This window comes from Ursus arctos, unplaced genomic scaffold (assembly GCF_023065955.2).
Source record: "Ursus arctos isolate Adak ecotype North America unplaced genomic scaffold, UrsArc2.0 scaffold_27, whole genome shotgun sequence".
In the NCBI taxonomy this organism is placed as follows: domain Eukaryota; kingdom Metazoa; phylum Chordata; class Mammalia; order Carnivora; family Ursidae; genus Ursus; species Ursus arctos.
Window position 1 is genome coordinate 4,133,643 of NW_026622952.1, and position 21,902 is coordinate 4,155,544.

At 41.0% G+C, this 21,902-nt stretch overlaps 1 protein-coding gene across 1 annotated transcript; it reads right to left on the bottom strand.

Moving 5' to 3' along the window:
- Positions 1-19,426: 19,426 nt before the first annotated feature.
- Positions 19,427-21,053, bottom strand: TCIM (transcriptional and immune response regulator). The gene has a single exon (XM_026485661.4). The coding sequence runs from the start codon at positions 20,656-20,658 to the stop codon at positions 20,338-20,340; it is 321 nt and encodes a 106-aa protein (XP_026341446.1). The 5' UTR covers positions 20,659-21,053; the 3' UTR covers positions 19,427-20,337.
- Between the last annotated feature and the right edge of the window lie 849 nt (positions 21,054-21,902).

A 21,902-nucleotide genomic window follows, 5' to 3' on the forward strand; every position in this document is an offset into this window, starting at 1 on the left:
GAGTGGTGCCTGGGTGGCTCAGTCGGTTAAGCATCTGTCTTCCGCTCAGGTCATCATCCCGGAGTCACAGGATCGAGTCCCGCATCAGGCTCCCCACTCAGCGAGGAGTCTGCTTCTCCCTCTGATCCTCCCCCTTCTCATGCTCTCTGTCTCCGTCTCTCTCTCTCTCAAATAAATAAATAAAAATCCTTAAAACAAAACAAAAAACACTCCTAGGTACTGCTTGTCCTCAGGTAAGATGACAAAAGCACAGGAGGCAAACTCTATCCCTTATCTCACTATATTTGGATCCTGCTGAATCACGGAAAAGGCTATTCAGAGAAGGTTTGTGATGCAAGCTCTCCATTATCTTATGCACAGAGGAAATGGCCACACTTGTTCTGGCAAAGCCTGGTTTTGAATCATTTCCTGTTCACTCTGGAGACGCCTTGAGTGCAGTACCAGACTTACTTGCGAAGGATGTCAGTCTTTAGCAGGTCAGTTTGCCTCTGTGATGTCAGTTCTGCGTTGCAGAGAGAACGTCCATAATGCAAGTCCATTTCTCAGGGAAGCCCTGGGATTTGAAGTTGGTGAGTCAGTTCGAGACTGACTCACACAGTTGGCCAAAGAGACGGTCCCTGAAAAACATTTTATATGGTGATAATCTGCCTTGATTTTTTCCAGAGCAATGGTAAGATTACAGAATAAATTCATTCAGAAGGATTTTTAATCATAATCAATGATGAAAATGGAAGTCTTTGGAAACTGAAATGCTGATTGTTTCCATTCCAATGTCTTCAGATGGGAATCAGAATAAAGGGATTAGAGCAAGAGGATTGGAAACGATTGAACAGGTTCTCCTTAGCTCATTTATTAAAGAATGAGGCTCTGAAATAGGCGAAATTCTCTCCATTATTGAATAAGGAAAATGCAGCTGAGAGGTTAAGTGACTTGACCTGTGTCACATAACGAGGGAGGGACGGCACCAGGATAGAAATGCAGAGCATGGCCTCATTCGGTGTCCAGTTCTGCTCTGAATGCAGTGCTCTCAGGGGAATCCGGACCTGCATTTAACCCAAAGAAACCGTTTGTTTACATATCCAATATAATCGAAATGTTGAGAAATAACGTGGAAATGTTTTCCTTTCTAAAATAATAAGTTAGAATAATTGGAATGAAGTGTGCCATTCTCTTTATTGCATAACAGGTTTTAGCATGAATCATTTGAAATTGACATTTTTTGTAACTCAAAGGCAGTCAAATATTGGCAATTTCAAATCGCATTTGTCTTTAATTGTCTCTGCTGACATCGCTGAAGTTTACCTCTATTTTTAGCACTCAGCACATGGCCAATTACAATGTGGAAACCCAGTAAACATTTACTGAAGGAATGAGCAAAGCTCAGTGATACTGTCTGAGATACAGACATCCTTGCCTGTTACACTTTTTACACAGAGAAATATTTTAATAAAATTGATGGTAGCTTTCTAAAGGCTTCTGGTGCAGAGGAAAGTATGGGGGCTCTGGAGTCAGGAAGACAAGTCAGACTTTCACCTCTTGGGCTCACTACAGGAGACCTTGGGCAAGTTACTTATCTGTTTTCCTGCTGAGCTCTCTTGTTTGTAAAGTGGGACCGACGATAGCTACCTACCAGGATCGCTCACTGTATCAAAAGAGATTCCATTTCTACTGAGCAGGGCCCTGTTATTCCTGACTCAGATCCCTACCCTGAAATCACCACTTAAAAATAAGTGCTACTACTTAATTCTTCAGAGAAAAACGTGGAGTCCTAACTAGTTTATTGTTTGTGACACTGGCTTTGGCTAGGCCACAGTGATTAAAATGCTTAAAGGACAATGGAATGTGTCGAATTATTTTTTAGTGATCATTCAAATAAAAATAAAGAAGGAAGCTATATTTCCCAAGTATGAATTGTACGGATACCTTAATATACTAGTAGACCCTAGTAGTGTCAACAAATTCCAGAAAGTAAAAATTCCAGTTGCTTTTGCTTTGTGGGAGATGTATCTTTGCAATAAGACATTCTATTTTAATGCTGTGAAATGGTAAACTTCCTGTGCTCTGAGTTCATTATCATTGCTCCACCCTGTGAAGATGATAATGGTCAGCAAAACAGAGCTATTTTGGTACCAAGTAAGGCTGCAAAATCTTCCTCATCAGCAAAATTGAAGGGAGAGGCAAGGAAAAAGCTTTTATGTTTGCAATTAAATGGGTCTCCTTTGATATTTAATAGTAAAAAAACAAAGCCTTTTGTTGATCTAAAACAATCTGGTATTTTAGGGGAAAAAATTCATGTGGAAAAAATGCCTTAGATTTTGTTTTGCTGCTATGTATGAAGATACACTTAGTGAAAAAAAATTAATATGTATACATTATAAGGGAAGATTTTTGGATTATTTTTGACCCTTTTTTCTTGAGTGGAAATACCCAGGATATTGTTCATTTGTTTGTTTTATTCCAAAAAAAAAAAAGATCTTAGCATAGCTTTAATTACTTCACTTTTTAGGGGTTAGCACTTGTTTTTACAAAATTGAAATTCAGAATTGAAATTTCTCTCTTCATTTAGCATTCAGCAAATATTTATTGATTATTGCTATGTGGGCAACACAGGCCTGGGCTCGGAGGACTCGGTGGCCTACAAGAAAAAAAGTGTCTTGCCCAGGTGCCTGGGTGGCTCAGTCGTTAAGTGTCTGCCATCGGCCCAGGACCTGATCCCAGGGTCCCTGCTCCGCTGGGAGCCTGTTTCTTCCTCTCCCACTCCCCCTGCTTGTGTTCCCTCTCTCGCTGGCTGTCTCTCTCTCTCTGTCAAATAAATAAATAAAATCTTAAAAAAAAAAAAGGTGTCTTGCCTTCATTAAGTTTATATTCTAGGTGTCTTCTCCCACCCTGATAACTGTAATCTGTTTTGTTGTAATTCCTGAGCAAATATTTATTAAGGCCCAATTCTGTGACAGACACCATCCTGGAGTTTGGATGAATTAGATCAAGTCTGAGTCTTTTCTTCAAGGAGGTAAGGATTAGGGAAAATTAGGGAAAACGGGGGGGGGGGGGGGGGGGGGGGGCGGGGTGCTTAAAGAGAGACACCCACCGCCAGGCAGTTCAAAGGAAACAAACACTGATGTACAAGCCTGAAGTGTAGGAACTCCCTCCATGGGGCAGAAGTTTGACTCAGCCCACAAAGGACAGGGAGGATTTGAGACCCTGGGGAATAGGGTGTTTTAGAGCTGCCACAGTCCTGCCGCTCCAGGCTGCGTTTGCACAGCAGCAGCCCTGGGAGCTTCTCCGTAATGCAGAATCCCAGGCATCCCGCTGACTTCCTAATCTCCTTCGTTTTTTTTCTTTGTTTGTTTGTTTAACATATAATGTATTATTTATTTCAGGGGTACAGGTCTGTGATTCATCAGTCTTACACAACACTCAGCGCTCACCACAAAACATACCCTCCCCAATGTCCATCACCCAGCCACCCCATCCCTCCCACCCCCTCCACTCCAGCAACCCTCAGTTTGTTTCCTGAGATTAAGTGTCTCTTATGGTTTGTCTCCCTCTCTGGTTTCATGTTGTTTCATTTTTCCTCTCTTTCCCAATGATCCCCTGCCTTGTTTCTCAAATTCCATGTATCAGTGAGATCATATAATTGTCTTTCTCTGAGTGACTTATTTCGCTTAGCACAATGCCCTCTAGTTCCATCCATGTCTTTGCAAATGGCAAGATTTCATTTTTGATGGCTGCATAATATTCCATTGTATGTATATATACCACATCTTTATCCATTCATCTGTTGATGGACATCTGGGCTTTTTCCACAGTTTGGCTATATGTACATTGCTGCTATAAACATTGGGATGCAGGTGCCCCTTCAGATCACTACATTTTTATATTTGGGGTAAATACCCACAAGTGCAATTGCTGAGTCATAGGGTAGTTTTATTTCCAACTTTTTGAGGCACCTCCATACTGTTTTCCAGAGTGGCTGCACCAGCTTGCATTCCCACCAACAGTGTAGGAGGATTCCCCTTTCTCTGCATCTTCGCCAACATCTGTTGTTTCCTGACTTGTTAATTTTAGCCATTCTGACTGGTGTGGGATGGTATCTCTTTGTGGTTTGGATTTGTATTTCCCTGATGCCGAGTGATGTTGAGCACTTTTTCATGTGTCTGTTGGCCATTTGGATGTCTTCCTTGCAGAAATGCCTGTTTATGTCTTCTGCTCATTTCTTGATTGGATTATTTGTTCCTTGGATGTTGAGTTTGATAAGTTCTTTATAGATTTTGGATACTAGCCCTTTATCTGATATGTCATTTGCAAATATCTTCTCCCATTCTGTAGGTTGTCTTTGGGTTTATTGACTGTTTCCTTTGCTGTGCAAAAGCTTTTTATCTTGATGAAGTCCCAGTAGATCATTTTTGCCCTTGCTTCCTTTGCCTTTGGCAATGTGTCCAGGAAGAAGTTGCTGCGGCCGAGGTGGAAGAGGTTGCTGCCTGTGTTCTCATCAAGGATTTTGATGGATTCCTATCTCACATTTAGGTCTTTCATCCATTTTGAGTCTATTTTTGTGTATGGTGTAAGGAAATTGTCCAGTTTCATTCTTCTGCATGTGGCTATCCAATTTTTCCAAAACCATTTGTTGAAGAGACTGTCTTTTTCCATTGGATATTCTTTCCTGCTTTGTCAAAGATTAGTTGACCATAGAGTTGAGAGACCATTTCTGAGTTCTCTATTCTATTCCATTGAACTATGTGTCTGTTTTTGTGCCAGTGTCACACTGTCTTGATGATTACAGCTTTGTAATAGAGCTTGAAGTCTGGCATTGTGATGCCACCAGCTTTGGTTTTCTTTTTTTCCTTCATTTTAACAAGATCCCAGGTGATTTGTATGCACACTAAAGTTTGCAAAGCCCTAGGCTAGAACACAGAGGATGATGAATGTGGGCCTGTCTGTAGATAATGCCTTGGGCCAGAAAGGTTGGAGCACAGAGCAGGTGTGCACAGCAGCCGGATTGGACATTGTGAGAAAAGGTTGTAGAGGAGTCAGAGCAGAAATCTCTAGTCAACCTGGGGCATGAGCAAATTCCAGCTAATTAATAGTTCCCTAGGCAGAAGCACCCACTTCCTCTTCTGAGTTATAATTGCTATTGTGTGTATTTTTCTTTTGTTGTGCTTACTGCCCTATGTTATCATTATTTGTTTATGTGCCTGTCCTCCTCTGCCCTCTCCCAGCCCCACGGCTAATACTTTAAAGATTTTATTCATTGATTTTTGAGAGAGAGAGAGAGCACGTGAGTGGGGGGGAGGGGCAGAGGCAGAGGGAGAGAGAGAATCTCAAGCAGACTCCACACTACACTTGGAGCCCATGGTGGGGCTCAATCCTACCACCCCAATATTACTACCTGAGTTAAAATCAAGAGTCAGGCTCTTAACTGATTGAGACACCCAGGCTAATATTTTAAAGCAGAACCTACTCATCTTTGTGTCCCCTGAACCACATATTCAGAAATGACTGAACTGACCTAATAAGTTTTAGCTATGCAATCATTAAGAGTGAGGCCTTAGCTTATTCCCAAATTGCGTATAGCTCAATATTGTAGTTAAACAGAGCTGTCAAACATACATTTATTTATTATTTGCTTGCTTATTTATTTGTTTACGTACTTACTCACTTACTGATACAATATTTACTGAATGTCAGGCATTTTCTACCTTCCCTTCTTTGTGCCTAAGAATTTTTCCTTTCTACTGCTTCTCAGCATCCCTGTCCCTACTCCCATCTTACTGCCCCAGACAAAGCGTGTAATTATTGATTACATCATCAGCAACATACTCTGCTTACTGAGCACCTTCTCAACAGAAAGTAAGGTTTCCACTTCCACTGACATATTAAAAACATTACTAGCAATTAATGGCACAACATGCCAATGCCCAGTGTGGTTGGGAGAATGACTAGCCATGCTTAGAATGAGTTAAAGTTTCACAAAAAGCTCCCTAAGAAATGAGTTCTAATATAGGACAGGGGAGAGTGGCATTTACACTCTCTAGGGTGAGGCTAGGGTGAGGACAGTTCACGAAGACAGTGAGTGAAAGTGTTGTGAGAGGAACGCTTTATAACAAGTTGCTGGTGGTAATTCATCTGGACAGTCATGGGTGCTGAATAAATAAATACATAGTTTTTGACTGAGTCCATATGAAGGGGATGAGGTAGATTGGTTAAGAGAGACCGAACCATAAAATGGCTTGCATGCCACGCTGATGGAGTTGAACTTGATGCTGTAGGTAGTGGGTAGACTTTGAAAATTTTGAGAAGGAAAGAGTTATGTGTATGGAGTGGCAATTTAGAATGCTAAATCTAGCTACAATGTAAAGGTCACACTGAGGGGCAAGAGCTGAAGGTACTGACCTCCTTCAACAGCAACAACGCTCTAGTGGACTGTGAAAGAGGTCCAGGCAGGGTGACTGTGGCATTGGGGGGAAATTGCTTATTAGAGAAAGAACACAGAAGATTAAGCCAATGCATCTCCAAGTCCTGTTAATAGTTCCTCCCAAAATACCTCTAAAATCCAACTACTTCTCTCCATCTCTGCTCTCATGTACACTAACCTGGACAACTACCGTAGCCCCCTAAAAAGGTGAACACTCTCAAGCTACTGCTACCCACTGGCCCCTTCCACAAAATACGGCCAGACTGACCTGGGTGGCTCAGTCGAATAAGCATCCGGCTCTTGGCTTTGGCTCAGGTCATGATCTTGGGGTCATGAGATAGAGCCCCGAGTTGGGCTCTGTGCTCAGTGCGAAGTCTGCTGGAGATTCTCTCTTCCTCTCTCTCCCTCTGCCCCTCCCACCCCACTCCCTCTTTCTCTTTCTCTTGCTTTCTCTTTCAAATAAATAAATAAATAAATAAATAAAATCTTAAAAAAAAAACCCACATGGTTTATGAATAGTGCCATTCTCCAGCTTGAAATTCTTCAGTGGCTCTATTTACATTATAACACAATGCAAAGTCTGTAACCTGGCCCCCAAATTATTCATCCCTGTTTCTGTCTCCATTTCCAGCACATGCCATTTTTCCCCTACTCGTTGGGCTCTAGCACCACCAGCTCATTCTCATTTTCTTAGACAAGCTATTCTTCTCCAAGCACAGTCTTGTCATAAACTTGTCCCATCCTTTGAAATTCTCTCTTCTTCGTCATTTGTCAGAATAACCGGTATTCATCCTGCACATTGAGGTTTATATTGCAAGTGAAACTTCTAGTCATAGTTGAAGCCTATAAAGTCAGCAGCATTTTGAAAGTCCCCCCAAATAATTAAGAAATTGAATAATGCTAACATTTCAAGAGAAGGGAATACTCTTATGTTTGGTTATGAAAATCCATCCCACATTTTTAACTTCTTTTTTTTAGTTATAGTAAAATATACATAATATGAAATTCATGATTTTAACCACTTTAAATGGTTAAAGTACAGTCACATTGTTGAGCAACCATCACCATCCTCCATCTTCAAAACTTTGTCATCTTTCTGAACTGAAACTCTGTACCCATTAGAAAATAACTGCCTCTCGCTCCCTCAACCCCAGGTTCAGTCTTCAAACTTGAGTGCTCTGAGTACCTCATATATGTGGAATCAGACAGTTCTTATCCTTTTGTGCCTGGCTTATTTCACTTAGCATAATGTCTTCAGTATTCATTCCTATTGTAGCATGGAATTCCCTTCCTTTTTAAAGCTCAACAAAATTTCACTGTATGTGTAGACCATTTTTTGTTTATCCATCCATCCATTGATGAATGGGTATTTGGGTTGTTTCCGCGTTTTGGCTATTGTGGAAAAATACTATTCTGAACATGGATCTACAAATACTTGTTAAAATCCCTGTTTTCAGTTCTTTTGGGTTTATACCCAGAAGTGGAATTGCTGGATCACGTGGTAATTCTATGCTTAATTTTCTGAGGAACTGCCATACTGTTTTCCACAATGGCTGCACCATTCCCACCAGAAACACAAAGGTACCAGTTTCTCTATATCTTCATCAACAACTTATTATTTTCTGTTTGTTTGCTTGCTTTTTAATAGTAGCCATCCTAACAGAAGTATAGTACATACTGCATTTTTTTTAAATTTATTTATTTGAGAGAGAGAGAGAGAGAGAGAGAGACAGTGTGCGGAGTTGGGGGGGGGGAATCTGCCCTTGAGCCTCTGAGCTGTGTGATGGGATCTGCCCTTGCGGATCTTGCCTTAGCAAGCAACAGGGTCTAAAACTGTCTTAGGCTTAGTTTTATTCTGGTAATTTCTTTCCAATTTCAGGTGGGTTCTAACAAAAGGTCAGAGGAACAACAGAAGCAGATGGCCTTCCTGAGGCGTATGCCAAAGGAATTCGTTGTGTGTCTTAGGGGTGACGTCTCCACCCATCACACAGCTCAGAGACTCAAGGGCAGATCCCCAACATTGTGCATGTCCCTTCCTGAGCACTCCCTGGCGCAGACTACAAGTCTGACAAGGAAAATGTGCTGTGATCATCACAAGGGGAGAAAGCAGCTGCTCTAAGGTGGAGTCTATTGTCAAGGCTCTCCTGGTAACAAAAAGAGGAAAAGGCCTATCAAAGCATTTCCTGCCCACAGGAGCCATGTGCTTCCATTAATTCTTCTCCCCAGTCAGTCTGTCTCCCTCAGGCTAATGTCTCTCAATGTCCACTATCCCAGAGAACAGAACGGACAATTTTAGCAGTTAACTTTACACCCGTTCCAAACAGTGGGGTCTTTAACGAGAAGGACTAGCTCAGATGTTCAGTGATGTGTACTTACATCATAGGGAATGAAAGAGTGTGCTTAGGGCAGCAAGGGTTTTTCAGAATTCTGCCTACCCCTGTCAACTGCTTTGGCATTGCGACGGGTATATGGAGATAATGGTGAAGTCGCTGTCCTTCCTGAACCACCAACGGGTTACAGAAAACAATGAATATTCTCTTGAGTATGACTTTGGTAAAATTCATACCTTGTGGAAGAGATTAGCTAGCCCTGAGAGTCAGTGAAAAAATATTTCTAAATGAATAATGAAGTTTTGTGAACCAAATTAACTAGCCACGGGAGTAAGTAAAAAAATATTTCTGAATAAGTGACTGAGTTTTGTGAACTAATCTGGAATTAATCTCAGAGAAGCCCGCCTGGCTTGTGATTGTTATGAATAAGATGAAGCGTAGTTTCTTATACTGCACGTCTCTTCTGGAAAGGAGAGTGCTACAAAGAAGGTGAATGGTGAGCGCTGTGTGTACAAATAAGGGAGATAGCAAGGCAGAACTTGGCAAATGTGTATCTAGCTGTTTCAGGGTGAGATCCCCTAAGTACTAATACGATAGATTGCAAAAACTAGTGGAGGATAATCAAGATTCTCTGGTCAACATCCTGCCCATCACCAGACACGTGAGTGAGGCTATCCTGCAACATCCAGCCGATGGGTGGCCTGCCAGCTAACCACAGATGTATGAGAGAACCCAACAGAGGACAGCTGAGGACAGGCCGGAAGGATCCCCAGGCTGCCCCACAGAACCATGAGCTGAACAGAGCCGTTGTCATTTTAAGTCACTAAGTACTGGGAGGGCTCGTTAGGCAGCAGAAGCTCAATGTTGCAGTGCTCAGGAGGTAAGACATGTCTGCTGTGAGGCTAGTTCTTACCGAAGCCAGAGTGAAATTGTCCTCGGACCACTGATTCTCCCTTTGCTTTCATGAATAATTTGTCCTCCTGCTTGGCAGTTAAGGTTCTACGAACGGATAAATTGGTGGTCCTCGTCTGTATTGTGGACTGCGAGTTTAATTAGGGTGAGTGAGTCTTTCTAAGTCTCTCACCCTTGGTGCCCGCGGTATCGAGTCTCCCGTCTTTCTCGGCTGAGGAGCAGAGTTTTGAGCAGTGATGTGTCCAGCATGTTCCTGCCCTGCCCAAGGACACATTTGTCTAGAATTTTTGCAAACCCATATATCGGCAACATTGAGCTCCTAAATCCAAGACGAAAAAAAGGATTTGGTTTCTTACATCAGTTTTAAAATAAGAAAAAGCTGTAAAAGAATAAAGGTTCACCGAAATAGGTGTGAAATCTCATCAATGAGATACAAGATCCCAGTCTTGACATCTTTCAAGGATGATGAGGAATCCATCTGCCAGGCTAGGTACTCATGGAAGAATCACATGCCCTTTTGATCCCATGAGAAAGGTGAAGGTGCCAATATCTTCAACATCCAAATGTGTGTAGAATAAAAAAGATAATACTAGTTCATGCCTACCCGATAGGACTATGATCAATTTAAAGTTAAAAACCAGATACTCATGGGGCGCCTGGGTGGCACAGAGGTTAAGCGTCTGCCTTCCCCTCAGGGCGTGATCCCGGCGTTACGGGATCGAGCCTCACATCAGGCTCCTCCACTATGAGCCTGCTTCTTCCTCTCCCACTCCCCCTGCTTGTGTTCCCTCTCTCGTTGGCTGTCTCTATCTCTGTCAAATAAATAAATAAAATCTTTAAAAAAAAAACAAAAAAAAAAAACCCAGATACTCAGATTGTTATTTTGCTATATATTATCCCACATTTACTTGGCTGACTTATTTTATTTTATTTTATTTTATTTTATTTTTAATTTTTTTTTTTTTTTTAGATTTTATTTATTTATTCGACAGAGAGAGACAGCCAGCGAGAGAGGGAACACAAGCAGGGGGAGTGGGAGAGGAAGAAGCGGCTCATAGCAGAAGAGCCTGATGTGGGACTCGATCCCGTATGCCGGGATCACGCCCTGAGCTGAAGGCAGACAATCAACCGCTGTGCCACCCAGGCGCCCCTTGGCTGACTTATTTTAGTCAATTTATTTTATTAAATGATTGTTTATTGTCACATTAATATGATCCTAATTATATATATATATATATATATATATATATATATCTCTGTGTGTGTGTGTGTGTGTATGTATATGTATATATCCCAATTGAAATTAGAGAATAGTCATGGCATTTGGTTCCTAAAAATATGTTGCAGGCTTTATTCCACAAAGGCTTCCACACTACTCATGCACAGATTCTGGAACTCTCTAAGTCTGTTCTATTCATTCTGAAATCCTTGCTATGTAAGGTAAGATATATAGAATTGCTTTTGTGCCCAGCTCAGTCTGTGTTCAGTCTATTTATCATGTGGGACTTTTTAACCTTCCTAGTATCATCCCCTCCCTAATTCACACTCACCCAAAGGAATGCCAGAGTTGTGGCAGTGACTGGTTAGACCAGGACTCTGAAGCTAGAAGGAGAATGGAGGAAAACTGACCCCTAACTAGAGATACAAAATTATGTCAAGAACAACAGAACCAGACATGATCAGCAAACTCAGTTCACAGATGTTCAGAGAACTTGTTCACTTCCACTGAACATTTTGAAGCCATTCATGTATAATGAAAAGCAAACAACATGCTTAGTGGCAGAAATGCACCAGGGCAGAACGCCTTCCCAGCATCTCTCTTAACATGAGCTATGGCTCATGCCACGGTTCAGTTACTTAACACGAACGGGCCTCTGTTGACTGCTGTTCTTGGAGATGCTAAGGAGACAAAATGGATGCAGATGATTGCATGTTCATTTCATAGACTAATAAGTTGATACATCAAACAAACATGTTATGTTTACGTGACGTGTGTTTGTTCATTCAACAAACATTTATTAAGTATCTACCTCATGTTAGGCTCTGTGGTAGATGCTTCGTAATATTCAACCATAAGCAAAGCACCATCTCTGTCCCCAAGGATCTTACCCTTGTAGGTACTTAACTTCTGGCCATTTTAACATACATTCTCTTATCTTGTGCTTACAACAATCAAGAGAAATAAGTATGGGGGTGTTATGAGTTGAATTGTGTTCCCTCTCTATTCATATGTTAAAATTCTAACACGCAGAACCTTAGAATGTGACTGTTTGGAGACGTGGCCTTCAAAGAGGTGATTAAGTGAAGAAAAGGCCTTTAGGGTGGGCCCTGATCCAATATGAGTGCTGCTCTTAGAAAAAGAGAAGAACAAGTCACGGGGACAGAAGCTCATGTGATGACACAGAGAAAAGATGGCCATCTACAAGGCAAGGACAGAAACCTCAGAAGAAACCAACCCTGCTGCCACTTGAACTTGAATTTGTAGCTTCTAGAAATGTGAAGGAAGAAATGTTCTGTTGTTTAAGCTACCCAGTCTGTGGTACTTTGTATGACAGCCCATGTGGACTGATACAGGAAGGAGGTATTATCCTTGTTTTACAGATGAAAAAGTAAGGCTGAGAGAGAGTAGATAATTTACTCAAAATTTACACCTAATTAGTAAATGGCAGAGGCAGAATTTTCTAATCCAGCTCTTCTTATCCCCTGCGTGTGGCTGTTTGTCTTTCTATTGTCTGTTGCACTGCACCTCGAACAATCTAGCCATCTGACCACCAAGACCAGGAAAAGTTGGGAGTAGCTGTTTCTCTTAGAGCACCACCACCTCTGGTCATTTTCTCCTTTACTAATTTCAGATGTCCCTTATCCTGGGTTTCAATCTTCCTGTTCTTCTGCCTACCCACCCCTTAAAATTAAAACCACATTTTCTCAGTGGAGGATCATTGCTGTTAGGAAGGAGGTGTTTTATTAAATGCTAGTATGCTAAGTTATAAGATTGTTAGTGATGAGTGGTACACATTTTTTTTAAGACTAACTTTAAAAGAATTTCTTGTCTAGACGGAGAAATGAATTCTCTAGGATAGCAGGCATGTGGTAAATATAGTTAGCGGGGAGAAAGTCCTTCTATTCATTTGAAGAATGTATTGTTATTGCTAAGATCATGTGCCTTACGGAAGTTGAGCTAATGGTGATTGGGGGATTTCTTAGAATTTATGAGCATAGGGAAAATAATGGTATTTGATTAGATGAGAGATAATAGAAATAACAAATTACAGGATAAGGCGCTGGTAACATCTTGGGTCAACAGTTTGTTTAGCCAAAAATGTATTGAAGGCTACAGTGTGCCTGGGGAGACACGGATGATTTAAAATGAGCCACGTGCTCATACTGCACACAGTTGGTGACTTTAATCTAGGTCAGTGGTTCTCAAACTGACTTTGCAGCAAAATCACCTAGGGAGTGTTTTAAGAACAGAAATAGCAGGTGACCAGCCCCAGAAATTCTGAGTCATTAAATCCAGGGGCCTGGATTTTAAAATGTTCCCCAAGAGATTCTGATAACAGTAGGTTTGCAAACAACTGCACTGCGGAGGTATTCCACATTTATCAGTCAGGAAAGATGCTCTTAAATAGCCCTTCTATGTACTGTGGCTCCCATGGGCTTTCTGGGATCAGTGGGATTCTCCCAAATCTTTCTGATGATAAAACCTGGGCATAAATAATAAATATGGACAAATTGCAGGAGAATAAGAAGAGAAGGTAGTGAGAGGAAGCAGAAGATTTTCTCCTGGTAAAACTTAGAAGTATCAAAGTAGACAAATATCAGACTGAAATCTAAGGAAAGAAATCACAGAAAAATCATCTATACGCACTGCAAGAGAAAATTCAAGAGAAATTATACTCTCCTTAACATAAGTCCTTACTTGGTCATGATTTTTCAATCAAGGATAGAATTAATATAGCAGGAAAACTCTAACTAATGCCAAAAATCAAATCATTTTTAAGTCTTCCATTACAATTGCCATCAACAGAAGATCTCACTGTAACATAAGAAGTGGTCCCCCACACCTGCTGTTCTTCACAGTTAACCGTGGAACTTCCTAAGACCACCCATCACCAGGCCCCATGCCCAGAGAGGTTGGAACCAGAAATCTGTATTTTTAAAATACTACCTTGAACTTGAACTTGTAGCTTATGATTCTTACCTACAGCCGAGATTGTCTCCGTGGCTCCATCATTGCATGGATGTTGGAGTGTCTAACTATTACCAGCTGACCCCGGGTTGGGCTCCCCCAAACAGAAAAGACGTAGGCTCTTCAAAAACATAGAAGGATCCACAGAAATTTATTTTCCGCACATTCTGCCTTCAGCAACCATGATTAATGATCAACACTTTTTAATTACACTTTCGTTTTATTTAAGAGAAATTCCTGCTGCAGGTGGAATACCACCTGATTCAGTAAGCAGTCCTACCGTGCATGGTGGTAGAGTTATTAGCTCCCATTTATGTCGAATCTGAGATCTAGAAGAGGTCACAGACATGGGCCAGTCGGATCTAAGTTTTTTCCCCCCTTACAGATGAAATCTGGAGATAAGAAAGAAATTGGCTTAAGGCACAGTTGGGAAAAACCCCAGAACTCCTGCCTCAATCTGGTGGTATTTGCTCAACACCAGGCTGCTGCTGTCCACAGATGAGGGCATAGAGGCTCAAGAGCACAAACTTCATGCTCTCTTAGGACTGTAAGTGGTGTATGTATGTGCGTGTGTATGTGTGTGCACGCATGTGTGTGTATGTATGCGTGTATGTGCATATATGTGTGTGCTGTGTAAATGTGTATGCGTATATGTCAATGTGTGTATATGTGTGAATGTGCATACGTGTGTGTTCATGTGTGTGTATGTGTCTATGTAAGCATGTGTGTGTTTGTGTGTGTGTACACATGCACCCAGGGAGCCAGTGTGTGTAAGGGGGGGACGGAGGAAGAAGGTGGCTACAACAAAACTCTTCTGACTACTCAACAAAAGTGTTCCTGATTTTTTTTGAACCATTGCTAACCCATATTGGAAGAGGATGTTTATTTCTAAAATTCTCTTGGACAGTTTTGCTAACCTTGGGTGCATACATTAAAATAGAACACATTTGTGCATGTCTGTAATAATCACTTAAAATATCTGGAAACTTTGTAGAAAAGTTATTTAAGTGAAGAGAGAGCTTAGTAGCCATTTCTTTATATCTGTTAAATAATAAGACTTTATAATGTCCAACACGGTTATAATTTCATAAAAATGTAATAGTGAATATACTAGTTGGGGTTTCCCCAGATCTGGTCTCACAACCCTTTTCCTCATTACCCTTTCCATTTCACCCTCAGTTTCCACACAGCTATGCATTGATTATTAAGCGGCAAACGTCCCTTGTGACTTTTCACCTCAGTAGACCAATGGTGAAGCAACAGAGTTCTGGAAGAATCACTGTAGAATCTACCCATGTTTTCAGCTGCTAGACAGTGAGTGCATTATATATTTTTTTTCTTCCCTTCCCTTCCCTTCCCTTCCCTTCCCTTCCCTTCCCTTCCCTTCCCTTCCCCTCCCCTCCCATCCCCTTCCCTCTCCTCTCTTCCTTTCCTTTCCTTTCCTTTCCTTTCCTTTCCTTTCCTTTCCTTCCTTTCCTTTCTTTCTTTTTTTTTTTTTTTTTGTTGTTGTTCTAAATTGTTTATTAGGTCAGGATTTTGCAAACATTACTTACATTAGCAGTAATATAAAGATGGAGCCAGAGAGTATTGTGTCTTCTCCATGCCCCACAGTGAGAACCACCAATAGCGTGGTGGAATTTGTGACCCTTTCCAGGGCCATGGCTCTTGCCACCTGCAGGTGTTAACCCTCGCATCTCCGTGTGCTGGTGGACTGGTTTGGTGATCCACTGGGTGTCCAAATTTCATCTGATAGCTTTATGGAATGGATCAATGAGGTTAACCTCAACGAATTTGTACATGGAATCTTTACCAACCCAGTAAGAATTCAGGACTCTTGGGGCGCTTCGGTGGCTCAGCCATTAAGCATCTACCTTCGGCTCAGGTCATGATCCCAGGATCCTGGAATCGAGCCCCACATCGGGATCCCTGCTCGGTGGGAAGCCTGCTTCTCCCTCTCACACTCCCCTTGCTTGTGTTCCCTTTCTCGCGGTCTCTCTCTGTCAAATAAATAAATAAAATCTTAAAAAAAAAAAAGAATTCAGGACTCGCAGAGCCCCACAGTGGCGTCCAGCTCGCTCCTCTGCAACAGACTGAAGGCTTGAGGCAAACTCTAGCTGGCAAACACCATGACGGGCAGACTTGCTATAGGTCACAACCTTAGGAGCTGGGCATTTGAGGCCATCACGTACCACACAAGTCTGATTGCCTCTTCCTCCATAGCTCCTGGATGTGCTTGTAAGCACCCATGTTTGCTTACCTTTGAGCTGATGGCTACAGCCAGACAGAAAGGAATGTATTATTTTTTCAAAATATTAATCATATCTTTTCCTAGGGTCTGATACACAGTAGTTAGGCAGTAAGTGTCACTCTTCTATTAAAGTCCTTAATGATTCTCTATTACCTTCAGACTAAAATTAATACTCAAGCTTGTCATTTAAAACCCAGTTGCCTTTCTAATTATTGACCCCAAATACTTAGGCCCCTAGCCATACTGAACTGCTTAGAGAGTCTCACCCAATTCACACTCTTTCCTGCCTTCTTGCTTTTGCAAACGTTATACCCAGATGATGAAATAAAATTTTCTCTGTCCACTCTCCTGACTAAATCCTACTTTGAAAATTCTCCATGGACTCTTCTAGGATCTCCCCAGGTGGTGTTAGATTTCATCTCCTTCCACAAACACACACGGACACACACAGACAGACAGACACACACACGCACCTGTGCCCCCATAGCATCCCGTTTTAAACTCCTATCATACATCCCACTGTATTATATTTATTTTGAAAAAACTTCTGGCTCCTCTGATAAGGAGAACAGGGATCCATTCTGACCATGAGGGCCCACGGATGGGTGCCTACAACATTTTCATTGCATGAGTGTATAAGGTACAAACCCTGGTTTCACTCTACAACTCTCAGTGTGTAAGAGAGGGAGTTGCCCAAGCAATACGCCATCTTGGGAAACCCCTATGTGCATTTAGAAGGGTAGTTGAGGTACTCCGAAAGACCATGTAACACCTAGACCATGGCTTCATTAATTGTTCTTTAGTGGAAGCTTTCCATCTTCTGACTACCCTCTACCAATGGGGGGAAATAGCAGTCACTCCTCCATCCTGGGCCCCTTTCTCAGTAAATCCCATCTGTTGGAGTATCCAAAAGCAAACAGCCTTTGCCGTGGGCCACAGTGATGAACAGAGGAGCTCTACTCTGAGTGAATAAAATCATGAATCCGTATTTTCTGATTTCCCCCAATGAGCGAATGGAGACCCAAAATGTTGACTGGCAACTGGAAGAGACATTAGATGTGATCTTTTGTTCCAAGTGTTAACCCAAGGGTTATTTTAACTGCAGACTTGAAAGGCTACATCTAAAAACCCTTGACACAATTAAAATGACTAAACTATGAAGCTTTCCCATATAGAGCAAGTGCCAAATAAACAGACAAAGAGACACAGAGCAGATAAAAGTGATTTCTCAGAGGCCGTGCCTTCCTGTCTTTCTGACTTACTAGCATATAAGTAATTGTCATTTTATAGAAAAAAAGAGAAGCTAAGTTTCTCCTAGAGAAACAGTCTAACCTGTGGCAGGGAATGAGGCTTTGGAGCCAGAATCCCCGGATTTGATTCCTGGCCTCATTAGTGGTGTGTTCTTGAGCTTGTCACTTTATTCCTCTGGCATCAGCGTCATTACACTATAGACACATTACACTATACACACACTGTGACAGTGCTAAGTGATTTAGTGCATTAAAAAACACTTAGAAAACTGTCCTAATGAAATGCAGTTGCTATTATTATGATCCTAATAATACAAATGTTATTAACAACCTATTTCACCTTTGTGTTTTTGCTTCTGTATCTTCAATTGCAATGAGGTGCCTTGAGATACATTTGGCCATCCCCATGCCATAGAACGATTTCTGAGCTGAACCAGTCGTACCTGTCCTAATGATGTTCATTTTCACCTCACATTAAAGATGAAAGCATTATGAAACTAAAAATCACCCTCGTGTAATCACATCAATTTTAACTTTTGTTGTCCCTGAAGGGAAAAGACAGAATGTTTCTGCAAAATCCACTGGAATTCTTCTCCACACTGTTGTGGATCATATCCCAGTTGCTTTCTAATTTGTTTCCCGTGTTATAGTCTTGCAATCAGAAAATAATGATAATATACTGCAAGAAAACTAAGTCAATACATGCTAATTTGCAAAGTGAGTAAGACAAACATTGTTCTCTATTGAAAACAACAGGGTCAGAGAATATAGTTATGCATCAGTGTAATAAATTCAACCTTTTGACTACGTTCAGCATCCAAGATGCGTTTGAAGTCTTTAAAAAGAAAATGAGTTGAAAGTCTTCATAGGAATATGCAGCTACCCTGGAGGAATAAGTTACCAAGTTTCCTTCCCAAGCAGTTTGTTAATGTCTTTTGGGGATCCTAGATAGACAGAGAAAATGTGTCACTAATAGGCTTATTCTTAGCATGGGCAAAGAAGACTTCAGGTGAGATCATTAAGCAAGCACAGTTTGCAAGCATGGGAAAATAAGGTCATGGAGCTGAAGACCCCTTTAGAGCCTCTGCTTTGGTAATCCCCAAATACCAAAATGAGCTGAGCCTTCCACCTGTCAAACACTTCCTCTTTTGTTCTTAATTTATACTGGTGTCATGAATGTCTTTGCAAATCTGATAGAAATTATAGATACTTCTCCCAGAAAAATGTACACACATAGGCACGTACTTCTGCATATAAATTTGTGGCTTTCGTGGATGTTCTCTTGTAAAAAATTCCTTCCTGATGGAGTGATTTTATATTATCTTCAGTAAACTTATCAATTAACATTTGAAAATAGGTTTGACCACTTCATTTCCTTTTTAAAAATGTATTATTTAAAATCCTGGCTTGTAACTCTCCCAGAAGATTTTAGATCATTCACTTGTTTTGTTTTACTCTGATCAGCAAGTTTCAGAAACCTCTGTACATGTTCCAAAATGCCTAATTTCTGGGAAATTTTATTTCTGTTTGCTAGGAAAGGGCGGCAGGCATTGACGTATGCCTTCTTAGAAAGATTTTATTATAATTTTATGAGAAAATAAACTGAGTGACTTTAATGTTATTCCCACATTGGCTTATATGGAATAAACATTGATAACCCACAGAATCTTGATCATAATTTGGACTCTAAACAAAATATATTGTTTTGGGAAAAATAAATGTACGAATGTACATAGCTCCTGGAGCCACAGAGGAAAAATTCCAAAAATATGGAGGAAAAAAAAGCTTTTTAAAGCTCACCCTCCGTGGACACATAAACACCACTGTTGATGAGTCAGTCAATGAATTTCTATGCCTATATCTTATATTTTAAAGTTGGGACAGAGAAACTTCCTAGATATTTGATGTGAGAATTTGCTTTGAAGAAGTTTGGCAATTAATGTAAAGCTACACTAAAAGCACATTTTACTCTTAGAGTAAAACCGTTAGAAATGTTTATAATAGTTTATAAAAGTTTATCATAATAAATATTTACCACCTTACTTTTTCCTTTGAGACCATTCATCACAGACCAAGAGCAGCTAAGTTTATAATAATTTATTAAGGTTGCATATCATTTGTCATGTGTAATAAATTATAAAAACCATAGCATCTTCATAAACTAGTATATCATGCTCACTTCCTAATGTTTACTGCAATAACTGTAAGAAATCTAATTAGATTATATTTTAGCATTAGTTAGCAGATTAAAAAAATCATAAAATTTTTTCACAGTACTTTGGATTTATGAAGGACCCCATTATTTTAGCTTTTGTGCAACCAGTTTGAAATGTATAAAAACCTTTTACAAACTAGAAGGGTTTTACTAAGCTGCTGAAAGTATCGCTAATTTGTAACTTGACACCCTCGTGGTGCACTTTTTCAGGCACTGTAAAAAATGCAAATAAAGAATCCATTACTGATCTCTAAGAGTCTATACCAATAGACCACATTGAAGCTTGGCCACATTTTGAAACATTCAAATAAAAAACTCAGTAAACATCGGGGCATAGTATTCTCTCTCTCCCTGTTTCCCCGTCTCCCTCCTCCCTCTCCCTACCCAGTACGGCTAAGGAAACAAAGTTCAGGTTGAATTTAAGTCCTGGAGCCTGAGAAAGACTCTGGCCGCAATTCTTCCCCAGCTCTCTGTTATCTTCAGTCTCAGTCCTCATTACATCGTCCAGACTCTCCTCTGACAGCGCATCAGTCCCTTCCCCTCAGGGAGAGTTTGCAAATCCTGCTGAAAGCATTTTGTTTTCCACTGTAACAGCACAGGCGTGAAATTGGTTGGAGTCTTTGTAACCAGTTTGTTCTGTTCCTTTCCAGCCTCTGCCGTCCTGATGGAAGAGAAGCTTAGGAGGCAGCCGCAAAATGCTGCATGTGTTGGGTCTCACAAACTCCCTTGGTCTTTAAATGTCTATTCTTGGATAACGTCCTTATCCATCCTCTTGTCCTCAGTGAACTTTGATGGAATATTTCCGCAGTTTCAGAAATTGGAAAAGCTTGTCTTTCGTCCTCTTCTTCAGGGCCATCAGGGCTCGTGTTTTCTCCTCCAAATCTTGATCGATGGCAAAAATGATCTTCGCTCGCTCCTCTGCTTTCTTGTCCCCAGAGTTTTTGAAAAGTCTCTGTAGAGATTCTTGGTCTATGTTTTCAAAGATGTTGGCCACGGCTTTCTTACGCGAGGCTGTGTCAAAGTGATAGCCATGGATGGACGGACTGACGCGCAGCGAGGTGGACATGATGGTGGCTTGGTGGCTTTGCTTTGCTTTCATCGATGTGGGGATCTTCGGGAATTCTGCTCCCGGGCTCTCCAGAGAGTCTGTAGCAAAATCATTCCGGGACTGCTATTTAAAGTGTGAACAAAAGCTCCAGGCTCAAATTACACTGGTGACATCAGAGTGATCTCAAGGAAGAACAATCACAGACAGGTTTAACAGTTGAGTTGCCAATATCCTGTTCTTATGCAAAATGTTAAGAGCTGCGCTCAGTGATGGAGCAGGGATCTGGGGATTTCTTTTTACCACATCTGTGGCAGTAGGATTTTACAGGCTTGGGCCCATCTTCCAAAAATAGCTGAAACCAGGAAAGGGCAAAGGTAAGACACAAACAAAGTGGCATAGACTCTCAAACTCTTTCCAAACAACCACCAAAACAAAGGCTTCTGCTAACTACAGGAAAGTTTTAATTCCCGGAGAAGTCATTAAAGTGTATTCCAAACATTTGGCAGCCCACACCCGTGTCCTTTGGACATCCCCATCCAGGGCCCCTCCACAGCTGTGGAGAGAAAGCCAAAGAATCAAGGACGTCAATCTGGACTACATCTGATTATAAAAGGAGAGTTCACCCACAAACACTGACATGATACAGCCTGAAACTGTGAACTTTCAGAGACTGTGTACAAGAGCCCATCTGTAACCACTGAATAAAACTGTCTTTTATTATTTATCTATTTAAATATATTTTTTATTTTTATTTTTTTAAAAAGATTTTATTTTTAAGTAAGCTCTACCCCCCATGTGGGGCTCGAACACACAACCCTGAGCTCAAGAGTCGCACATTCCACTGACTGAACCAGCCAGGTGCCCCCAAATTGTAGTTTAATAAAAATAATAATAGCAATAGACAACATCTCCTTAGGCTTGTGTATCTATCAACAATCCATATTTTTTTAAAAAGTCGGAGGGAAAGTCCATCAGGTGCTTTATGGAAATTGTACTCACAAGAGTGAGTTGACGTTTTCCTTTAATATTTATTTTGGCACTGCCTGGACATAGAGCAGTACCTTCTTTGGAAGAATTTAAATTTGTTCTTCTCAACTTCCACAGTATTCAGCCAGCCAGTGCCCCAGTGGTGTGGCGCACTTACATTCAACCAAGTGATAGATGTCAACTTCAGAGTGCCCCAGAGACCTCTCTTAGAGAAGCAGGGCTGGTCTTCAAAATTTCCTCTAATCAGTCAAATCACGTCTAGAACACACAAAAGGGGACAGAGTGTGGGGAAGGTACCTCACTAGAAA

Coding starts and splice junctions, on each gene's coding strand:
- TCIM (XM_026485661.4), bottom strand. CDS start 20,658: ATGAAAGCAAAGCAAAGCCACCAAGCCACCATCATGTCCACCTCGCTG.